The sequence below is a fragment of the Pleuronectes platessa genome, chromosome 19, assembly GCF_947347685.1.
Source record: "Pleuronectes platessa chromosome 19, fPlePla1.1, whole genome shotgun sequence".
Taxonomy (NCBI): Eukaryota; Metazoa; Chordata; class Actinopteri; order Pleuronectiformes; family Pleuronectidae; genus Pleuronectes; species Pleuronectes platessa.
This window is the reverse complement of record NC_070644.1, coordinates 19,616,508-19,637,594: the sequence shown is the minus strand read 5'-3', so window position 1 is coordinate 19,637,594 and position 21,087 is coordinate 19,616,508. Positions and strand designations below refer to the sequence as shown.

Below are 21,087 nucleotides of genomic sequence, written 5' to 3'. Positions count from 1 at the left end.
TAGGTACACGTGGTTTTAGAGAGGTGCTGAATCAACTGTGTGCTCATTTTGTGAACTCGTTGAACTGTATTACATTTCATAGAAAGGTGATTCTGTTATTCAGCTGTTACCCATTGATATGAATCAATCAGTATTACACAACAGACAAGTTTGCCCTGAACAAGTTGATGCATCAACACACAGATCTCAATCTTCCTTTCACCTTGTGGAGTGAAGTTTGTCGACTTCATTTGTTCCTGCACATAAACACGTTTCCTTCTTTTCTCTGACACTACATGTCTGTGCTCAACGTGTCAGTCGCAGCAGTTTGAGTCACACACAGAGAATCTGCTTCCTTCACTCTCGCCTCAGTATCAGTGCAGCTTGTGCACTGCGCTGCCATGAAGTCTTTTCAGCTCGCCGTACGATGCCTCGTGTTCTGACATGTTGTTCACTATCAGAACAGAACTGTTGCTCTTGAGCTGAAGCTGCAGATTATAGTATTACACTCTGTGGTTTCTGTGTGAGTCTGCTTCCTTCAGGTGGATCTGACTCCTGCAAAACATGTGGCTTATCTTATTCAGTATTTTAAGCACAGCTTTGTCCTGTAAATTCCTTCTATCTGTGGTTTATGTTTCTTCCTGACTCGTGTATGAAGGGAGATTGTTGCCGTCTGTAATGTGCATGTTATCTAATCTCACGTTAATATGTAAAACATTAGTTGGAGAATGTCAACAAAAAGTGAGAACTCATTTGCATGATCTCCGAGATGATTGACACGTCTTCATATAATGACCAGTGTCTAAAACTCTTAATAAATCTAAATTTTTGGCTTTGCGAAACTGTCTGTTTGTGTATGTAAGTGTGTGTTTCTGTCTGTGTGCACAGGGACCAGCCGGGTTCTGACCAGACCAGCACTGACCTGCTCAGGTGCAGCCGCAAGTTCTGTTGGTCCAGAGAAGCCCACTACCTCTATCTCCGCCGCCTCTCTTCCAGGAGCTACTCCGCTATTACGATGGTATGTTGTTTACACAAGGTTTTATCTCTGCACAGAGTTTAACAGGTCTCCACTCAAACTTCACCAGGTTCTAATGTGTCAAGGGTTGGGTCATTGATTTGATCACAAATGAGAATAAAGAGAATAATATGAAATAGAATTATGACATTTTATATCCAAAAGGTCAAAGTGCGACTTCACTTTGAAGTGATAATGTTCAGCAAGAACAATGGACTTTAAATAAGTGAGGCCAATAAGGAAGTGCCTGAAACCTGTATTCTCGTCTATGAGGAAATACTCTATACTTCTCACTTGATAATAACATGAGTCAACATTTTACTAAGGAGTTTGTCTCAATATCTAGTTTCACGTCTTTTTCAATACGACAATTTGGCCATTGTTCAATGTTAAGTCTGGATCAGGAGGGAGATAGTGTTTAAACCACCCACCTTGAGACTGTGGTGATTTTAAAGATCGTCTGTGCTGCCGGGTTTAAATGTTTTAAACTGGGAAGTGGTTATTCTACTTCGTGATACGAGGAAATTCACATCTTTCCAGTTAAACTGGTGATTTTTCTTGTTTTAACATCACTTGGATCATTGCGTGTTTCTCCTTTTCGATGAATATTTAATGAATGTTTATCTTAAAATACTTCTATGTAATCCCATCGATGGATAAGATGAAACACGAAGGTGATTTTTTGTCTTTTCTTTTCTAGTATGTCCCAAAATAGCTGTTGAGCTGTAAACAAGGCTGCCTCTCCTGTGGCATGTTGTTATTTGATGATTAAGTGACTCAGTGCCGCCCAGAACTCTTTCCTGTTTGCTTATCTGAGAGCGTGTAGTCACAACTATGCTTTAGTGACGCCTCCTGCATCCAGGATGATGAATAGCCGGAGAGACGTCACGTCCCAGAAGCTTCATTGTTTTAATGATTTGGTCGCACAAATGATTCAGGCCAGTGAAGCTGTTTTGCATGAGAACGGCCTATTTTTGGGTCTGTCTCACATACTTCAGTCAACGTGGAATGTGACGATTTGACCCGGCTGACCTTATTCTATTCATTATTTCATTATTGCTTCTCTGTTCTTCTGAATTCCAATTTGAGGATAAAGCTTTGTCATTTTTTACCATCAGAATATTTTCTTTTAATTGTTAAAACACAGGATATTGAAAATGAAACGTTTACGTGGAATTTGGGGATTTGGGATTTTTTCAGGATCAGCTGGAGTTTTTATCAGTGATTTGTTCTGTGCTGATACAATACCAGATAAGACCAGGCTTAAATGGATATAATGGATAGTATTACACAAAAACGTATACACATGCACACACACAAAAAACACAACAATAGGTTATTGTGGAACAGCTGCACACGGCCGTCCAGTTTGTCCAGACCTTTGCTTCAGCTGCTCGTGTCTGGGAGCTCTACATTTTTCTCATAGTTCTACAGAGTGCGGCTAAACGCATGTCTTTGTGTACTTAATGTCTGCGGGTTGTGTTTCACCGTTTGTGCCCCTTAGTCTCAGTGAAAGGAAATCCTAATCCCACAGCATACAGTGGCGTGCTTCTAAGTGTGTGTAGCAACAGCTTTCTGTTTCAACGTGACACTGCACTTCTGTGTAAAGCCAGTCTAATGGTTCTCAATGGTTTGGTGTGGAAGACTTCTACTGGGCTGCAGTGGAGCCATGACCCCAACCCTACTCAGCATCTTTGGGAGGAGCTGGAATGCTAACTGTGAGCCAAGCTTATCACAGAACATCAGACTCCACTCATTCTCCTGGGGAGTGAATTCCTGCAGCCCAGTAGGTTGTAATGGTCAAGATTCCACACACAGTTTCTGTTATAATGCATTTCTCCTCGCTGGAGCAGCATTTATATATTTTTAACATCATATTACTGCTTTATTATAAGTGTTCACGTGACAGAGCTCTATAAACACTTCTTTATTAGTATGTAGTATCATTATTATTATTAATGCATGTGTTTTAAAATTTCCTGGGGGATGTTAACTGTATTTATAATTTATAATTAATGATATTACATAAAACTAGTGTTGTTTCTGGCTTTGGGGGGAACTAGGTGATGCAAAATAAGCTTTAACACTTGTAAATTTATTTAGAATAGATTCCCTGTGTGTAGACACACGCAGATTCTTCCCTGTGAGGATGACGAGCTGCAGTGTGAAGTGTGTTTTTGTGTTTTTGTGTCTGGAGCCTCACAGCAGGATCCCTAAAAAAAATCAATGGGACCTTTGGACCGATCCATCCCAGAAATCCCAGAGGTGTAACTCCCGTCCCTCCATGTGTATAAAAACACTGCTCCTTATTGTTATCACAGATTTTGTTAGGTATATCGTTCTTGCTTTATTTAGATGATGTTGTTGTGATTTTTTTATATAATTATTTTTATTTCTATATCACCAGAGGCACAGTGGTCAGATTCCTCAAACGCCCCTCTGGCTGCCTTGGTACAGCCCGGACCAAGCTAGCAGAAGTCAGCGCTAAGGTTTAGCCCCGAAACTTCAATGTTTTAACGCAGTAAACCGCGTCATCTGACGTGAACAACACGTCCCCGCTCCTTCTCAACCCGTTAAGATTGTTTTAATTGGGTCGGAAGCTCGGCCCACATCCGACCGGAAGCGGCTAGCTGCTCCGGGTTTAGTTTGAACGCGTCGGGAAGTGGTGCGGGACAGTTGGAAGTGCGTGATGCCAGTGAACGGAGGGGGGCTGCTCTCCCTGAGCAGATACGCCACGCAGTATTTCACCGTGAGTACAAAGTACACGCGTGCACCTGATAGTACTGCGAACACACAGAGGTACTGCTAGCTAATGGGTTACTACTGTTGTGTGTATTATATATATACAAGTGTGTAACGGTTCTCCATGAATCCCGGTGGACGCCTGTTGCATCCGGCTACACCTGCCGCTGTAGCCGCCCCGCTAGCGGGAGGTTCACGGGGCGACGCGTCGGTGATTAACGGTATAAAAGTGTCGTAATCACGCTTATTACGTGTTGTTTTATTTTAACGTGTAGCCACACCTGGTTTATTTATACTCACGTGCGCACACTAACACGAACTCTTCACCAATGACGTCAGCTTTGTGGTGTTTTAAGTTGCAGTGTTTTTTTTGTACGGTGTTAAAATCATTTTATTATTACACCTGTTTTCTTCTAGTTTATTAATCTTCTGTACTTTTATCACTGGTTGTTAATATTTTGTTTATTAAAACTTGAAAGATGCTCACGTGCTCAGATACTTGCTGGTGGTTGTATTGTTAAACTTATTTGTGCAGTGTTGTGTTTGTGGTGTTGTTCTGTGTTTCTTGTGACTCATGTTGTAGCTCAGCTCTCCGCCCAGCAGGGGGCGGGCGTGTACAGCGCTTATGTCCTCTTTCATGTTGTTCAGTCTTTGAAGCAGTTTATTATGATTCATATAAACATTGATTATTATGATTAATGCTGATGTCTGACTGAGAGTTAATGTATATATCATTGACTCCTCCATTGCATCTCATTCACAAGCCAAAGATCTTAAGTCATATTGGTTGTTTGACTTCTTTAGTCTTGACCTTTTAGTATTTCCTCAATCAATTAATTGGCAATTAAAGCTGAGGCCGAACTTAACTTCAAACTGAGACTTCCATTGAGTATTAAAAATATTTTTGCGGTGCTTAGCCTGGTGATTTTAGGCTCCTTTTTATTTTTATTTAAATCTTAAATCTTATTTCCAGCCGTCTTTTGATTGGTGCTGTTACTGTTCTATGATATTATCTTGTTCTTATAATAGTAGGTAGTGATAAACAAACAGATGGATGGATGGATGGACAATCCTCCAACACATAACCTCCTTTTTGCCGAGTTAATGAGTTGAATTATCGATCAGTTGATGGGCAGGAAAGTTATTGATATTTCAGATCAGTCGGGTCAGTTCAGCCATTCACGAATCAAACGTGAAATAATCTCTGTTTTCAGCATCTTGTCTGGCAGGATTTAATAATTTAGAAATATTGTAAACTGAATATTTCTGGGGTTTGGACTGTAAATAATGTATTGTTAAGAAAACTGTGTGGACATACATTATGCGTTATGTCTGAGTGCAGTTTTTCCCAGTTCTGATTAACATCTTCCCACATCTACATTCCTGATCTGGTAAAAAGACTCTGCCCTGTCTCCACATAATTGGTTCTCTAAGTCACGTCCTGCACGGGTGACCTAGTATTTCACCCTGGCTCCTCATTAGAGGAAACGTGCTTGTGTATAGTTATGTAATGACCCTCACTCAGGAGGATACGACTTATCCAGCAGGCCGGCCTGCGAGCGGCCATCACAATCATATCCCAGCAAACAACAAGGCAGTCTGAACGGTTAATGGAATGGAATGAACTGGTCCTGCCTTGCCCGGAGCTCCTGGTACCTTCCAAATCATTTATCGTATTTCCAGTTAAGTGTTTCCTCTATTTAGACTTAGTCATCTCTTCCCCGGAATTTGGAGGCTTGAGCGATGCCAGGGAATGTGCAGATTGTTTGTTTATATGCGGCACGCAAATGAATTTCCAAGTGGACATTTGAAATGGCTCTGTGTGTCAGTGTCTCTTGGCTCTATAGGTTATATTTGTCCTGTTTTCATTCACCCAGTCCTCTGGGACCTCTGCAGTGTCTCTGCAGCTGCCAATGGTCATCTGTTGTTTCCTCTTGGCCAGAAGATCAGAAAAAAGTGGGTTATGATGGTTGTGCTGCCCCCGATCCACTAAGCCTGGGCATGAAATGTCAGCCACACAGAGATTTCTATTCCCGCTTTAGTTACAAAAAAAACCTACCACTGCGTCCCAATCATTGTCCCGTATAAGTTCAATGCTACATTCGGTGAGGCTTTATCTTCACAGGCGTGTGAATCCTCTCCCCGAGTTTAACGAGAGTCTGTCGTATCCTAACGCCAGAGCTGCGAGCAAACCCCAAACTGTGGCGTGTGCGGATGAACACGGGAGTTTAATCACCGCGTGTCTGTGCAGAAGTTGGTGTGTCTCTGTGTTTACACTGCAGACAGTGGGATTTGTGCTGAATGTAGGCCAGCAGAATCCTACTTACGTCAAACACACACAGGCGGGCGGGTGGGCAGATGCAGGGAGAGAGCTGCTGGTGGTTGTGCAGCTGTGGCCATGGAGGAGGCTGTGGCGCACATCAGGCTGCCAGAGCACCGCTGGCAGTGAGCGGGGAGAGACGCGAAGAGGAGGCAAAGGAAGATGAAGACCGTCCTCAGCCTGCACAGGAAATGGGCCCACGCGGTCAAGACTATTCGCATCCTGCAGGGACTCGTGAGTGCAATTCTGCTTCCATGGCTCAGATCTACCACCAGGGCTATGAGCAGATCTGTGGTAGGGGCAAGAGGCTCGTCCCGGCAACTTGACTTAACGGGTTCTGTCGTGATCTGAGGTTTTGTTTGTTTGATTGTTTGTTTTTTTAAATCAAACTGACTCGTGCTGTTACTGTTTTTTGTGAAGTTTTGGGCTTTTGTTCTAAATTTGGGATCTGGATTTGCAAAAAGTGGCAGCAACTCCCTTAAAAGAAACATTTGGGCAAAAAATTCATTCTGATATTTATGAAGGGTGAAGAGAGATGATGGTCAAACTCAAATCTGACCCGTGGTTTATTTTTCAGAGAAACCGTGGCATGATCTGTGTTTTTGCATTTTGGAAATCAGCGTTTCACTTGTTCCTAAAAGATAAAATGTTTTTGACCGAAGTCAATGTTTGCTTCATTAATTCAAATATTTGTTTTCGGTTTTATATTATGTTTTGGAGGATTGATGGCAAAACTGTCAGACGGCAAAATGTCAAAGCTTTAGCTGGCATCTTAAACCTTGAGGTGTCGGTTTGTATGTGAATGACGATTGATTTCTAAAACCTGTTGTTGAACGTTGTCAGAAGAAGCTTCAGAATTATTTTTGAGTGCTCTTAAGAGAAAGCGAGTGCATGTTCACGTGCGCTCATCAATAATGAATCAATAAGAGTCAGAAGTTTCTGAAACAGCCCAGCAGAGGCTTGACATTGTTCTACTGGGAGCGGCTTGTGTAATCATGGCGTCAAGTAATGAGCCGGCTTTGTCGTTGCATCACGTAATAAATGATTAATCTGTTGAGTGAGATGAAACCTGCCATAGTAATCTTTGCTGTTTCTCTTCACAGAACCCGGTGATGGAGGAGACTGTGTGGGAGCAGTACACTGTGACTCTGCAGAGGGTGAGTCCATCTGCACCTCGCCACACATCCAACAAACACATCCACTGAACTCCAGATGTTCTCCTCAGTTTGTCCAGAGGGGCTGTTTGTGGTCATGTTGACATTTCTAACATGCGACAGATACAAAAAACTGACAAAAACAAACAAAACAAAAAAAATATCTCAGGCTGAGGAAGAGGAGTCATGCGTGACGAAGGCATCGACGATGATGTCACCTTGGAAAGTCATCTACATTTAAGAGCTTTTGACGAGAAGAGCCGACACCGGTGTGGATCTTCTGGAAACACACACGTGATTCCCACGGCTAAATTTATACGTCATGTCCCGACTCTGTGGTTTTCATTTCGTCGAGCTTCTTAATATAGAGCAGCCGCACAGCGGGAGAGAGAGAGAGAGAGTTCTGATGTCTAGTCTACTTTCCACGTGAGACACGATGAGCTCAGCAAAAAACTAGAAGCTGAAAAGATCTGACAATCGGTTATTTCACAACTCTATCAAACTTAAATCATGTGACCACTTTCTGGTTCCAATACCCCCCCCTTCAGTCCGCTCATCAATGATGGATGAGGACACCAAACTCTTTCTAGAGATATAAAAATCACAAAAAGGAAATCCATTATTTATGACCATTATCCAAAGCAAACTTGGTGTAGAAATGCAGGACTGGGAGCTGTGGTGTGGACACACGTGGCCCATGTGTGAGTCTGGTCTCCTGTATCGTGAAACATGCCAAACACTGAAGATCAGCTGTGGGCTGCTGCACCACATGGTTTATTCAGAGCCAGAGATGTGATATCATCTCTGTCATGTTTCTTGAATATTTGGAGGTTACTGCACAATCACACAAAATCCTGCAACATGTGTTTATGGCTCATTGGGGCATATATAGATTTCTTTATGTATTTGGTTATTGCAGAATTTACAGAGTTTAGTTAACTCAGATGAGTTTGAAAATAGTTCAGATGACTTTGACAAGCCACCGTTTCCAATCAGCTTTGTTCTGTAGCAGCTCTACGAGTAGTTTTCATAACGTGTTCACAGGTGAGAGGATGAGGCCTCTGGATTTTTGGCTAATCAAGAGAAAACAGGTTTCAGGTTTAACTGAGGGTCTGTAGAACAGGCAGCCGGAGATATGGACCTTTTTAAAACTATATATTATATAAATATACTCTAGTGGAGTCCCAGAATATAAACAGATGTTAATTAGCAGGATACACAGGCCTGCTTCAATGTCAAACACATGAACTTGTGTGTAAGCAGCACAAACCAGTTTGAGCTCTGGTTGTGATCGTGATGAGTTCACTGAAGCCAGGAAAGCAGATTTGGAGCAAAGAGGTGCTTTGCTGTGGGCGTGTGACCCCTGACTCTCCGCCCTCCACCGCCAGCTGTCACACTCCGCTCTGCATATCCACTTTTTATTCTCTTACCGTTTGTAAACTGAGAAGATTAAGATTTAATTTGAACATATTCTGTCCCGAGCTGCAGCCTCTGCTCCTTCTTATTCTCGTGGAGGGTTGAAGATGGTCTGCAGGAATCTAACATAACAGTCATCTGCTCTATGACCAGAACACACTGTTAAGTGTAAAGTGCATAATTGACCCCCCCGCTGCTGATAACAGGGCTCCCGATTGGTTGAGCATGTGTGTGTCATTGGGACGTTGACATCACGGCTCCAGATGACGTCATCAGTGTAAAATGGCTGCGTCTGTATCCAGGATATTTTGGCTCAATTTTTGGACAGTGTCTCTTTTTTTTTTAAGTCTGTGCTACAGAGCTTTTAATGATATGATCTCTGCCTCAGTGGAAGCTGTGATGCAGTTTCTGATGTCACATTTAAACCCCTCTCAATACCACGGTGGCGGTTTCAGTGGTTTCCTTTTCATCAAGAGAACGTTCTCAGGCCTCGGGCTCACGAAGCCTTTTTTTCTCAAAAATAACAACGTTCTTTTCTCGTCAAGCTATAAAAAGATTCTCAAAATGACAGTTGAATTCAGACAGCGTCGCCTTTTCAGCTTTTTCTTTCAAATATCACAGAGAGTGAATCATTTTTAGATGATCAAAGTGAGAGATTCTTCCATCGTCGTCTTGTTTGTTCGTTTCCGCCTGCGTTTGTCCCTGCTCGCCCCCCCCCCCCACCCCCCCCATCTGCCTCCACAGCCATCTGCTACAGACAGAGGAGAGTGGTTTATATTATATTTTTTTTTAAGTACAGATGGAAGGGAGAGGATAAAGAGAGAGTTCATCAAATCTCTGTCCTAATCTCATCTGTGCGAACTGGAGCAGTGTTCAGGTGGAATCGCTCGACACGTTTCCAAAGAAGGAACGAGCCTCGGAAAAATGGTTATTTGTCAAATTATAATTACACAAGTGTGGGTTGTATTTTAACATGCACCAGCGCACATACCCATACACATTATGAAGCCAAGGATTAGCATCTTTGATAATCACACACACACACACAATCACACAATCACAATATCCTCCAAAGCTTTAGACAATGGACAAACAGGCTCTGAACGTTTTTGATGCAGTCATACATGACTCCACTAAACACAACTGTAATCACAATCAGTGTGAGCCGACACAAAGTACAGGGATTACACACACACACACACACACACACACACACAATCACACAATCACACAATCACAATATCCTCCACATGTTTTCCATGTTTCCTGTCTTTGTTCTCAGGATCCCAAGATGGGCTTTGGCATCGCAGTGTCGGGAGGTCGTGACAACCCCAACGAGGAAAGTGGAGAGACGTCCATCGTGGTGTCGGACGTCCTGCAGGGGGGGCCGGCTGATGGCTTGTTATTGTACGTACTGGTTTTCTTCTGTAGTTGTGTTTATATAACATTTTGGACAAAGTGAATTCACTTGACCCTGTTAGAAAATGTTTTTTTCTACAAACACATAAATCAAAATGAAACTGTGTGATAGAGGGTTTTATTCATGTTGGTGTCACAAACAGTTTAATCAAGCAAACATTTTACATATTGTAGTTTCTAGATTAGTAAAGCTCCTAAATTATCTTTATAAAACCACAGATTATCATTTGTGAATAAATAAATAGCTCTCAAGGCTCGAAGGATTTATTTGTTTGCTTTATTCAAAAGGCTCCAAGCAGCTTTCTGTACAGAAGTAAATCCATTAGTATTTCACTCGAGGTTGATGCAAAAATAGAAAATCGGTTAATAATAAATGTTCTTTTTCTTTTAGAATGTCTGTCCACATTTACTTTCCTGTAACTTTCTGAGTTCAGCTTGTTAAAGTCTTGAATGTGTGTTTGTGTTTAGTGAGAACGACCGCGTGGTGCAGGTGAACGCCATCCCCATGGACGGGGCCACCCACTCCTTCGCCGTCTCCACCCTCAGGAAGTGCGGCAAAGTCGCCAAAATTGTACGTTAACATTTTGGTTTGGTTTGACAATAGTTTCTAACTCACTTAATTGACTGTTATTCCACTTTTAAGTCTCTAAAATGGCTTTAAACTCTTAATATAAATGAGGATGTGTGGGTTTGTTTGTTGCACTGACCTCTGACCTTTGTGTCTCTTGTTTGTTCACAGACAGTGAAGCGGCCCCGGAAGGTTCCGGTGAACGTGGTGAACCGTCCGTCCTCACCCGATGACCGAGTCTTCAACAATGACTACAACGATGATTACAACTACGACCAGGACCGGCGCAGTGTGTACAGCGGGCGGGACCACAGCCCGGAGAGGGAGCGAGGCGGAGGCTACCTGGATTCTGGCTATCAAACCCACGAGCGGGACCACGACAGGGACTACGACCGGCGGGACCGCGGCAGGAACCCGGAGAGAGACCTCAGCCCGGACCGGCCCTACAGGAGGGACGGCAGCAGAGGCCGGATTCTGGATAAAGAGCGCAGTCCGGAGCGCCCCTACCGGAATGACAAGATGCTCGACCGGGACCACAGCCCGGACAGAAGGTACCGCAGCGAGCGCACGCTGGACCGGGACCACAGCCCCGAGCGCCGCTACCGCAGCGAACGGGCCCTGGACCGCGAGAGCCCCGACCACCGCTTCCGCAACGAGAAAACCCTTGAGCGCAACCACAGCCCCTACCGGCGTGACAGCCCGGGCAGAGGCCACGGGCGCGACCACAGCTTTGAGCGAGGACGGGATCGCGTCCCCAGTGACCCGAGGAAGTACGACGAGCCGGTGAGACGCAGCGGCAGCCGGGATCGTCTGGACCGCTCGCCCTCCCCGGCCGCCATGCCCATCCCCCTGCCCCGCCCGGCCCGGGACCTGGAGCCGCTGGAGAAACCGCTGAATGTGCTGCTGCTGAAGAAACGACCCAACGAGGGTGAGAAACACATATATCATATCATTACTTAAAATATTATTATTGAAGAACTTTAAAAGGGTTGATAAGTGAGACAAGAAGGGAAGAATCAAACCTGTTACTGACATCGAGTCAATTTAGACTTTTAGATTCTAAAAACTTTGAACACGAATCCTTGACATCAGAGCTGGAGCCAATACAAACGTGTTTTTCCTGCTGAGTCATTCAACTCGTTAGTGATAAACGATGTCTGTTTTCATTGCAGACAAAAGCAAGATATTAGTGGGTTCTTGCTAATGGGATTCAGAACAGTCAGGTGTAATATACAGTGTGTAGCTTGTATAGCCTTATGTGTGTTTTTCAACCATCTTCTCCAGAGTACGGTCTTCGTCTGGGCAGCCAGCTCTTCATCAAGGAGATGACCAGCACTGGACTCGCCAGCAGGGACGGGAACCTGCAGGAGGGAGACATCATACTGAAGGTAACGTCAAATGTTTTTACAACAGGTTTTAATAAACATCCCAGTGCCGCTCTGGCTCAAACTCAAACAACTTCTTCTGGTTTTGTGCAGAGAGAGAGAGAGAGAGACATAATGTTTCCGTCCATCTGTCCTGTTCCCACGCACGATATCTCAGAAATGCCTTCAGGGGATTTCTTCAAATTTGGCACAAACATGGATTCACGGATGAACGGATTAGATTGTGGTTGTTTAACGGTCAAGGTCACTTTAACCTCTGCATTTTTGTTGGCGATAAATTAAGAATCCATCTACTAATTATGACAAAATACCCAGTTTTACATACATCACCAAAATCAGAGGCTAATTCTAAATGTTTATAGAAGCCACTTATCTATCTCCCACCGTATCTTCACCCCCCTCTGTTTCCATAACAAGCCTGTGTTGACTCTTGACTCTAACCGTCTCTTGATCTCCTGTGTCTCCGTCAGATCAACGGCACCGTGACGGAGAACCTGTCCCTCAGCGACGCCGGGAAGCTGATCGAGAAGTCCCGCGGGAAGCTGCAGCTGGTGGTGCAGAGGGACAAGCAGCAGGTGCTGATCCGCGTCCCCCCGATGGCCGACAGTGACTCTGAGCTCGATGGTGAGAGACAATCCAAAAGCAGCCGCGCCTATCCCGTGTAAACCCGCTGAGTGGCCATCATCCACATACATGTATCTGCTGCACACCTTCTTCATACGAGTCAACTGTGGACATGTTGTTGTTGTTGCTGTACTTGTCATCAAAACTGTTTTTCCCTTCATACAATAAAGGTTTTGATCACACATCAGTTTTTAGTTGTATTTAAATTCATTTTATTTGGTGGAGGGGGGTATTAATATTTCACAAAGCAGGAACAAGCACAAACCAAACCAGAGATTCACCAAACCAGAGATTCACAAACCATTTCTCCTTTTCCTCCACCGCCATCATCACTCATTCTTTTATACCTGTTTTTAATGTCACATGACACCGTGCAGTGCTGCGATTGGTTGGAACCCATTAGTGGTGCGGGTGGATTGTTCAGTGACCAAATGTTTTCAAGGGAGGGGGGTCACCGCTGGAAGACTTGTGACCCACTTTGTCTTATTTGGACTCTGTGTCTGTGTGTGTTTGTGTGTGCGTATATGGTTGTGTGTGTGTGTGTGTGTCTGTATGTGTGAAAGTGCCCACTCGCCTTTGGCTGGGTGATCTAATCCCTCAACATGATGCTGCTATTGGATATGAAAGAATTTCATTATGTGAAGGTTTTGCAGCAAAGCAGCAGCCGCCTGGTTTCCCTGAGAACAATGAGCACTGGTGTGTGTCTGTGTGTGTCTGTGTGTGTGTGTGTGTGTGTGTGTGTGTGAGGATTTTCAGCTCTGACTAGAGAGAATCACCTGAACATGCATCCTCTTCATTGTATTTAATTGTGTTTTGCTGTTGTGTTAAAATACAGAAATCCATCTTAGCTTGTTTGCCTAAATACCAAAGTTAGAAATATTGTGTTTTAAAGTATCTTGTTGCTGAATGTGAGTTGTAATCACTGACGGCAAAGTTCAGTCATAAAAGCCACGTCATGCTATTCTTAAAAAAAAAAAAAAAAAGCAGACCTGCAGGTGAGGTTAGATATTTGACCTTTGTTACCTGAACCTGAAGAAACCAGAACGACCATCCGACCCCCGACCGACCCCTGAGTGACTTGTTGGTGTAGAACGGTTACGATCCTTGTGTTGTTGTGTTGTAGATATCTCAGAGATCGAGTCGTACCGCTCCTACTCGCCACAGGACGACAGGCGGGGCCACCACTCCGACCTCTCCTCCCACTCCTCCAACGAGCGGCTGAGGGAGAAGCCCAGGTGAGAAATCCTTAAAGGAGACATTCTGCTTTGTATTCAGGCTCCTTTTGTTATTCTCACAATGTTGTATTTGGTTTTTAGACGATGAAAACCAGCGTTAGTGAAAAGTCTCCACATTTTATTATCTGCTTGTTGTTAAATACAGCAGGAAAACAATCAGGATAAAGCAGGATTATGTTTATTTATGCTTCATGAAGCTTAGTCGATCCATTATATCAAATGAAATCAGTCGTATCACGCTGCTGATAACTATCCTGTTATTTTCTAATCTTTAAATATATACTGAGGAATTTCCACGACGTGAATCAACTGCCCCCCCGCTGCTCGGACTTGGATGAGTCAGCAGATATTCAACATACTCTTCTTCATGTGTTTGTTTAACCAGCAGAGAGGAGCCGCCCAACCGGCTGGCCAAGATGGGCGCAATGCCAACTCCGTTCAGAGTGCCCGACCGAGCCGTAGAAGACACACCCCCTCTGCTGCCAGAGAGGGAGGAGCTACCACCAGAGACTCCTCCAGTGAAACCAGGTGCGTTCCTCATTCTGAATATATGAACATTTAATGATGCACCAGTTGATTTGAAACCTGTAACCATGTTGGTTTCTGTCGTAACCAGTCGTCGCTGCAACACAAAAGTTTCATGCTCCTCCTAAAGTTCCTCTGAAGCCAAATACAGACGACCAGGAAGTTTATGGGTCAGTGCATCACAGCCTCTTCACTCCAGATCTTAGTTTGTTGTTCCAATCACTGTGTGGAAGTGTTCTCTCCTTCCTCTTTCATAACTTTATAAAATCTGGTGTCCCTCATTCAGCCCGAACACGGTGATGGTGCGTTTCCAGAAAGGCGACAGCGTGGGTCTGAGGCTGGCCGGAGGAAACGATGTCGGCATCTTCATCGCCGGCGTTCAGGAGGACAGCGCGGCCGAGAAGGAGGGGCTCCGCACGGGGGACCAGATCATGAAGGTGAGGCTGAACGCAGAATATTCACTGTGGTTAAATAATAGTGTTTTCTACTAAACCACGGTTTGTAAAGCTGTGTCTTCTGTGTCTCAGGTGAACAACACTGACTTCAGAGGAATGGTGCGTGAGGACGCTGTTCTCTACCTCCTGGAGGTTCCTAAGGGAGAAGACGTCACCATTCTTGCTCAGAGTAAACCTGAAGGTACCGAACTTTACACACCTCATAATAAAACAGCAAATGTATGTGTTTCCTGGTTCCTTTTATTAAATGGTTCTTTTCTTTTACAGTGTACAAGGACATTTTAGCGTCGGGCCGAGGCGACTCCTTCTTCATCAGGACTCACTTTGAGTTCGAGAAGGAGGCGCCGCAGTGTCTCCCTTTCTCCAGAGGGGAGATCTTCAAGGTGACGGACACTCTGTACGATGGCAAACTGGGAAACTGGCTGGCGATCCGCAGCGACAAAGACAACCAGCTGTTAGAGAAAGGAATCATCCCCAACAAGAGCAGGTGTGTGTTTTAAAAAACTCTGATGCTGAAGAAAAATAATGTTCCTCTATCTGGCCTACTTTCTTAATTCAGTAAACTAGAGGAAAATGTAGCCACAGCATTTACAACATGATCACTTCCTTGGTATTTGTCCTACAGGGCAGAGCAAATGTCCAATGTCCAGAACGCTGCTCGAGCTGCATCGGGCAACGACCGAGGAGACTTCTGGAGGCTGAGAGGTCAAAGAGCAGCGAAGAAGAAGGACATCCGCAAGAGCCGAGAGGACCTGAGCGCCGCGCCGGTCACCACCCGGTTCCCCGCCTACGAGAGGGTGGTGCTGCGTGAAGGTACCAAACAGGAAGTAGAGCCCTTTCTAAAACTATTGTTCTTCCTGAATGTCCGTGACTGAACTTAAGTTCTTCTTGTTTTTTTCGTTCAGCTGGATTCAAAAGGCCTGTGGTGATTTTCGGGCCCATTTCTGATACAGTGAATGAGAAACTGGCCAATGACATGCCGGACAAGTTTGTCATCGCCAGTAAGTTCTGACGTCAGCATCACTTCATCGTTAAGGTTTTTCTAAAGGTCTCAGATTTCTGAATAATTTATTTCCTCTTTCAGAAACGGAGCCTAAAGACGCAGGAAGTGAGAAATCCTCTGGAGTGGTGAGACTCAACACCATCCGACAGATCATTGAGCAGGTGAGTTACAGGACAGTGAGATGTAGATTCATGGAAACACCATCACACCGTGTGAACACCACGTGCTCCTGTCTCCTCAGGACCTCCACGCCCTCCTGGACGTGACCCCCAAAGCCGTGGACACTCTGAACTACACACAGTGGTATCCCATCGTCATCTTCCTGAACCCGGACAGCAAGCAAGGCATCAAGACCCTGAGGAACCGCGTGGCACCGGGATCCAGCCGCAGCGCACGCAAGCTGTACGAGCAGTCGGTCAAGCTGAGGAAGACGTGCACTCACCTTTTCACCGGTAGGGTTTAGAGCTCTAATTCTATTGATGCAGCATCTTTAAAACCCCGAGGTGGAGTTGTTATCGTCTCCTCAGCTTTTCTAACTCTGTCCTTGTTCCCACGTAGCGACCATCGACCTGAACTCGGCCAACGACGGCTGGTACGGCAGCGTGAAGGATTCTATTCAGGAGCAGCAGGACCGGGCTGTGTGGGTGTGTGAGGGGAAGGTCAGTTTATCATAGCTGCTGCTTAGAAACAGGAAATATGATATTTACACCTTTTATAACAGGCTCTAAGAATAGCCGGTGATACCATGGTGATGAGTGTTGGATTGTCACAGTCGTCTCTCCCCTCAGCTCGAAGGCTCGGAGCAGGACCTGGATCTCCACGATGACCGCATGTCCTACCTGTCGGCAATGAGCGCCGACTACCTGAGCATGGACAGCCGCCTGACCAGCGACTACGAGGACACGGCGGACGAGGGCGGGGCTTACACCGACAACGAGCTGGACGAGCCCCTGGACGAGCCTCAGCCCGTGTCGGCCATCGCCCGGTCGTCAGAGCCGGTGCTGCCGGACGAGGTGAGACACGTGGACACCGGTTGTAGACTGTGAATAAAGATGGAGGACATGACGGTCAGGTTCACGGTGGGACCTCGATACCAAACGGTGTTACAGGCTCAAGGTGGCGGCGTCCTCTCTGGGATGTTATGGTTATTTCTCGGTAGTGGGATCAAAGTGGAAATGCATCGTTCATCTTAACATCCCGTCATCCATCTAATTCTCATCTGTCACTCATTTGCAGTTTCAAAGTTTGTGCATGTTTGTGTGCGTGTGTGTGTTTGTGTGTGAATAATCCGACCCTGAAAGCTTCATCTGTGTGTGTCTGTCTGTGTGTGTCTGTCTGTGTGTGTGTGTGTAGAAGCTTCACCCTGAGCCTCGGGCCCGCAGAGAGAAGCTGAACAGAGACCCCAGCCCTCCCCCCTCTTTTGTCCCTGAACCCCCGAAGGTGAGAGCCTCCTCCCCCCCCTCCCCTCCCCTCCCCCTCCCCTCCTTCCTTCCTCCTTTATAAAATGGCTTCATCCCATCTCTCTCTAGACCCTGCATCTCCGTCTAGACAAGCATTTCAGATCTGTGGTGTAAATAACCTCCGTCCAAACTAACACACCTGAAAACACCAATCAATGAGCACACAAAGATTTAGCTTCTGAACATTCTCCTCCTCTTCCTCCTCCTCCTCCTCCTCCTCCTCCTCCCCCTCCTCCTCCTCTGACAGGTGCGTGCTCAGACCCGGACCGACTCCACGCGGAGCTATGACTCTCACTCCAGCAGCACCATCAGCAGCGACATAGTGGGTGGGAACAGGCCCCTCCCCCCTCCCGTGGCCCTGAAGCCCTCCGTCCCCCGAATGCCCTCAGAGGAGCGGGTCCCGGTGAGAGAGGAGGACGACCCCGCCTCCAAATCCTTCCTGGGCAAGGTGAGGATTTCAATTTCACTCTATGACTACAGACGGTAAATAAAGATGGACGACACGACAGCTCCACTAAAATGAAGCCAGATCTTCCTGATCGCCCCCTGGTGGCCGGCGGCAGTTTCATCTTCATCGAGATATTTCAGAGCTGGAGATGCGTCGTCCATTTTTATTTTCCAGTCTGCGTCTCTATTACATCTTTAGTTTTCTGGCTTTTAGATTGTTTTTGACTCAGTAAATAGTTTGTATTGTTTTCTTCTCTTTGACTCTCATTGCCTCTAATATGAAATAGAATCAGGTAACAGAACTATGTCTGTGTGTTTAATGTGATCCATGATCACCTGTAATTCATCAGACCTGTGACGTGTCGTCCACATTTCATCATGTTTTCACTCTCAGCTTCTTCATTTGACTTTCACCTCCTCGTGAGTCACGTGGGTGTTGATGACCTGTCATCACCAGCAGAGCGTGAGTTAACGTTTCTCTCTCTCCTCCCAGATCAAGGCCTTTGAGAAGATGGACCACTTGGCTCGAGCTCAGCGGATCCTGGAGCTGCAGGAGGCGGAGAACGCTCGAGTCAGTGCTGCTGCTGTTTTTCACTTCACCACCAGTTTAACGTGCACAGGCTGGGAGGCAGGGTTTAGTTTCATCTGTCACAGTTAAATGTTAAAGGTCTGAAGCAACAGATGGGGAGGGGTGGGGGGGGGGGGTTCACCCACTGACATTTTGTCTGTGGACACAGAACAAACATGTCAGATTAACAGGGACACAGGAATCAGAATCCAGATGTAATCTCTTAAACCACGTCAGAATCACTGGTCGTCTCTCGGGGTTCATGTGGAGTTAAAACGTCTGATGCTGGTTTGTTGTGTGTCAGCTCTGACTGGTCTGGTTCTCGTCTCCTCCCTCAGCTGGAAATCGCCCAGAAGCATCCGGACATCTACGCCATCCCAGTGAAGCTGCCAAAACCCAACCTCAACCGTCCCCAGCCAATCGGGTGAGAGCCTCACACCTCCAACACTAATCATGTGACTCAGGAGTTTATCTCGACTCTTGGAGCTGATTGGTTAAAGGTCGACAGAAATATGGTCAGAAAGGTTTTCAAGATATTAGGAAATCAGAAAACTGTGTCATGCATAGTTCAAGAATCTCGGTCTAAAGATTATATAGATCCAAAAGATAATTTCTGCTGTTACACCAGGAAAGTTGTTGTTATGAGGTCAGACACTTGTCATCATTGCATTAACTTTTGTAACCAATCAGATTTAAGACACAATCTACAGATAAATTGTCTTCAAGGTTCTAATGACATCATGAAGATGACATCATATTACCTTACATTACATTACATGTCATTTAGCTGACGCTTTTGTCCAAAGCGACTTACATTTATAGTACACTCAACATTTATGAGGGGCCATGTAGGGGTTCAGTATCTTGCCAAGTACACTTCGGCATGCAGATGGGGAAGAGTGGGGATTGAACCAGCAACCTTCATGTTGGAGAACGCCCACTCTACCCCCTTGGCCACACCGCCCCCATAAAATGTAGTTATGATATAAATAAAGTTAGCTTTGCCTTATTGAAGTATAACCAGCGCTCACAGGGTATAAACTGCCTCTCTGATGATTTCCAGTATCCAGCACGTTGTGTATTTATTTAAATGCTCATGTCCTTCAGCTCCAGCTCGAACCCGGAGCCCCAGACTCCGTCCCGGCCGTCCTACTCGGAGACACGAGGATACGAGGACGAGGAGGCGGAGTACCGCCGGCAGCTGGCCGACCAGAACAAGAGAGGCTACTACAACCCTCAGAAGTACAAGGACACTGAGCTGTGAGGCCCCCCCCCCCCCACCCCAAACCAGGAAGTGACATCATCACCGCACGCCGCTCCAGTCACCCCCCCCCCCCCCACGCTGTCGCTACAACTGCTCAGAGCTAGTCACCGTGGTAAAAGCTTAGGCAGCTTTACCTCAATGTAAACTTTAAACTTTTTGTTTGTAGTCGGATCCCTGGAGAGATATTAGTGTCAACACTGTTGTGTCACTACATGTTGTACTTCATAAACACACAACGGTTCCTGCCTGTAGTCTTTGTGTGTCTGGAGAGGTTTTCTGTTACGAGCCAGTTTGTGATTTAAATCCTGTTACACACCGACGCTCAGCTTCTCGTGTTCTACTGTTACTCTCAGGTTTGATTCTCTGCAGATCTTTATATTTACAGAACTCACAGAAACATCGTTTGTCCTCAGCTCAGTGAATGAGGTGAGATTTAGATTTAAAGGTAAATGAATGTAGAACTAGAAGATCAAACACCTGCTCTAGATTCTAAATGACTTGGTTCATGTCCCGTTCCTCCATCACGTTCAGTGGAAGCTGGTTCTGCAGCGATGAAAACACAAGTTCCCCGGTGGAGGTAGACAAATGATTAAAAATGAAACACATCTTCATCCAGATGTTCAGTTTGTGAATTATCCAGAAATTCCCTCGGATCAGTTTTAACAAGCCTCCGTGTGTTTCCCAGCTGGACGATGAATCAGTGATGAGAACAGATGATCGACTGTGGACGTAACAATGAAACACGAGAAGCTGACGAACATCAATCTGAAACCAGCAGAGCTACTGGGAGCTGAATGGGGATTGGTTAACTGTTCACTGGTCTGTGTTACACAACCTGAGCTCCAGACGCTGTGTTAAAGCAATGCTGAGTAGGTTAGACTGATCAACAGCGCCCTCTGCAGCCACACAGCCACACTGTTGTTGCTTAACAGCTGCTCTGGGGTCAGATTGATGTTCCTCCTGTTGTCCTGTAAATACACTACACTGTAACGCGTGTGCTCGGGGGTGCAGCATATATCGAAGTGCCTTGCAGCTCTGACTTTACTTCAGTTATTCACAAACTGCAGGAAGTTTCTAAACAAACCTTGAAGCTCCAGAAAAACACGCTTCTGTCAAAATCGACCAAACATTCGATGTAAGATAGTTTATTTTGTTTTTTTAGCTGTAATTATGAGAAAGAGAAATGTGTTATTGAAGACATGTCAGTATCATGTTGTTGATGATTACAAGATGTAAACGATTAGAAGATCTAGAAAGAAAACACTGTTGAACTCAACAGGACGTCCTGAGTTCTTAGTCTGGGACACGGAGACAATCACGTTTTTATGGCTTCTCATGTTTTTATATTGAATCTTCAACTCGCTGGAGTCTCTGTACACTGGAGTTCGGGGAACGTGGTGATGACAATCATGTTTGTTGATCCGTGACTTACATTTCTTTTCCCTTTTTTTTTTTGTTTGTGATCTCAAAGTGTTACAAGAAATAAATAAATAAATACTTTTTTTTTA

The 21,087-nt window shown here is 45.3% G+C and overlaps 1 protein-coding gene across 3 annotated transcripts in view; it reads left to right on the top strand.

Annotated features, from left to right (window-relative positions):
• tjp2a (tight junction protein 2a (zona occludens 2)) overlaps positions 1-21,087 on the top strand; it is a 26,860-nt gene extending 5,773 nt beyond the window's left edge. The window contains exons 2-25 of one of the 3 annotated variants that reach the window (XM_053411990.1): positions 868-997; positions 7,160-7,213; positions 9,909-10,033; positions 10,514-10,616; positions 10,785-11,541; positions 11,898-12,001; positions 12,469-12,622; positions 13,746-13,857; positions 14,246-14,385; positions 14,474-14,552; positions 14,669-14,819; positions 14,910-15,018; positions 15,105-15,324; positions 15,463-15,650; positions 15,743-15,838; positions 15,922-16,001; positions 16,082-16,292; positions 16,399-16,499; positions 16,629-16,853; positions 17,194-17,280; positions 17,548-17,748; positions 18,241-18,318; positions 18,654-18,739; positions 19,423-21,087. In XM_053411990.1, coding sequence (XP_053267965.1) covers positions 995-997; positions 7,160-7,213; positions 9,909-10,033; positions 10,514-10,616; positions 10,785-11,541; positions 11,898-12,001; positions 12,469-12,622; positions 13,746-13,857; positions 14,246-14,385; positions 14,474-14,552; positions 14,669-14,819; positions 14,910-15,018; positions 15,105-15,324; positions 15,463-15,650; positions 15,743-15,838; positions 15,922-16,001; positions 16,082-16,292; positions 16,399-16,499; positions 16,629-16,853; positions 17,194-17,280; positions 17,548-17,748; positions 18,241-18,318; positions 18,654-18,739; positions 19,423-19,579 — 3,621 coding nt within the window. In that variant the 5' untranslated portion in view covers positions 868-994 and the 3' untranslated portion in view covers positions 19,580-21,087. Of the gene's footprint in view, positions 1-867; positions 998-3,418; positions 3,744-6,135; positions 6,291-7,159; positions 7,214-9,908; positions 10,034-10,513; positions 10,617-10,784; positions 11,542-11,897; positions 12,002-12,468; positions 12,623-13,745; positions 13,858-14,245; positions 14,386-14,473; positions 14,553-14,668; positions 14,820-14,909; positions 15,019-15,104; positions 15,325-15,462; positions 15,651-15,742; positions 15,839-15,921; positions 16,002-16,081; positions 16,293-16,398; positions 16,500-16,628; positions 16,854-17,193; positions 17,281-17,547; positions 17,749-18,240; positions 18,319-18,653; positions 18,740-19,422 lie in introns of those variants that run through there. The other 2 variants (XM_053411988.1, XM_053411991.1) reach the window with 2 other exon arrangements.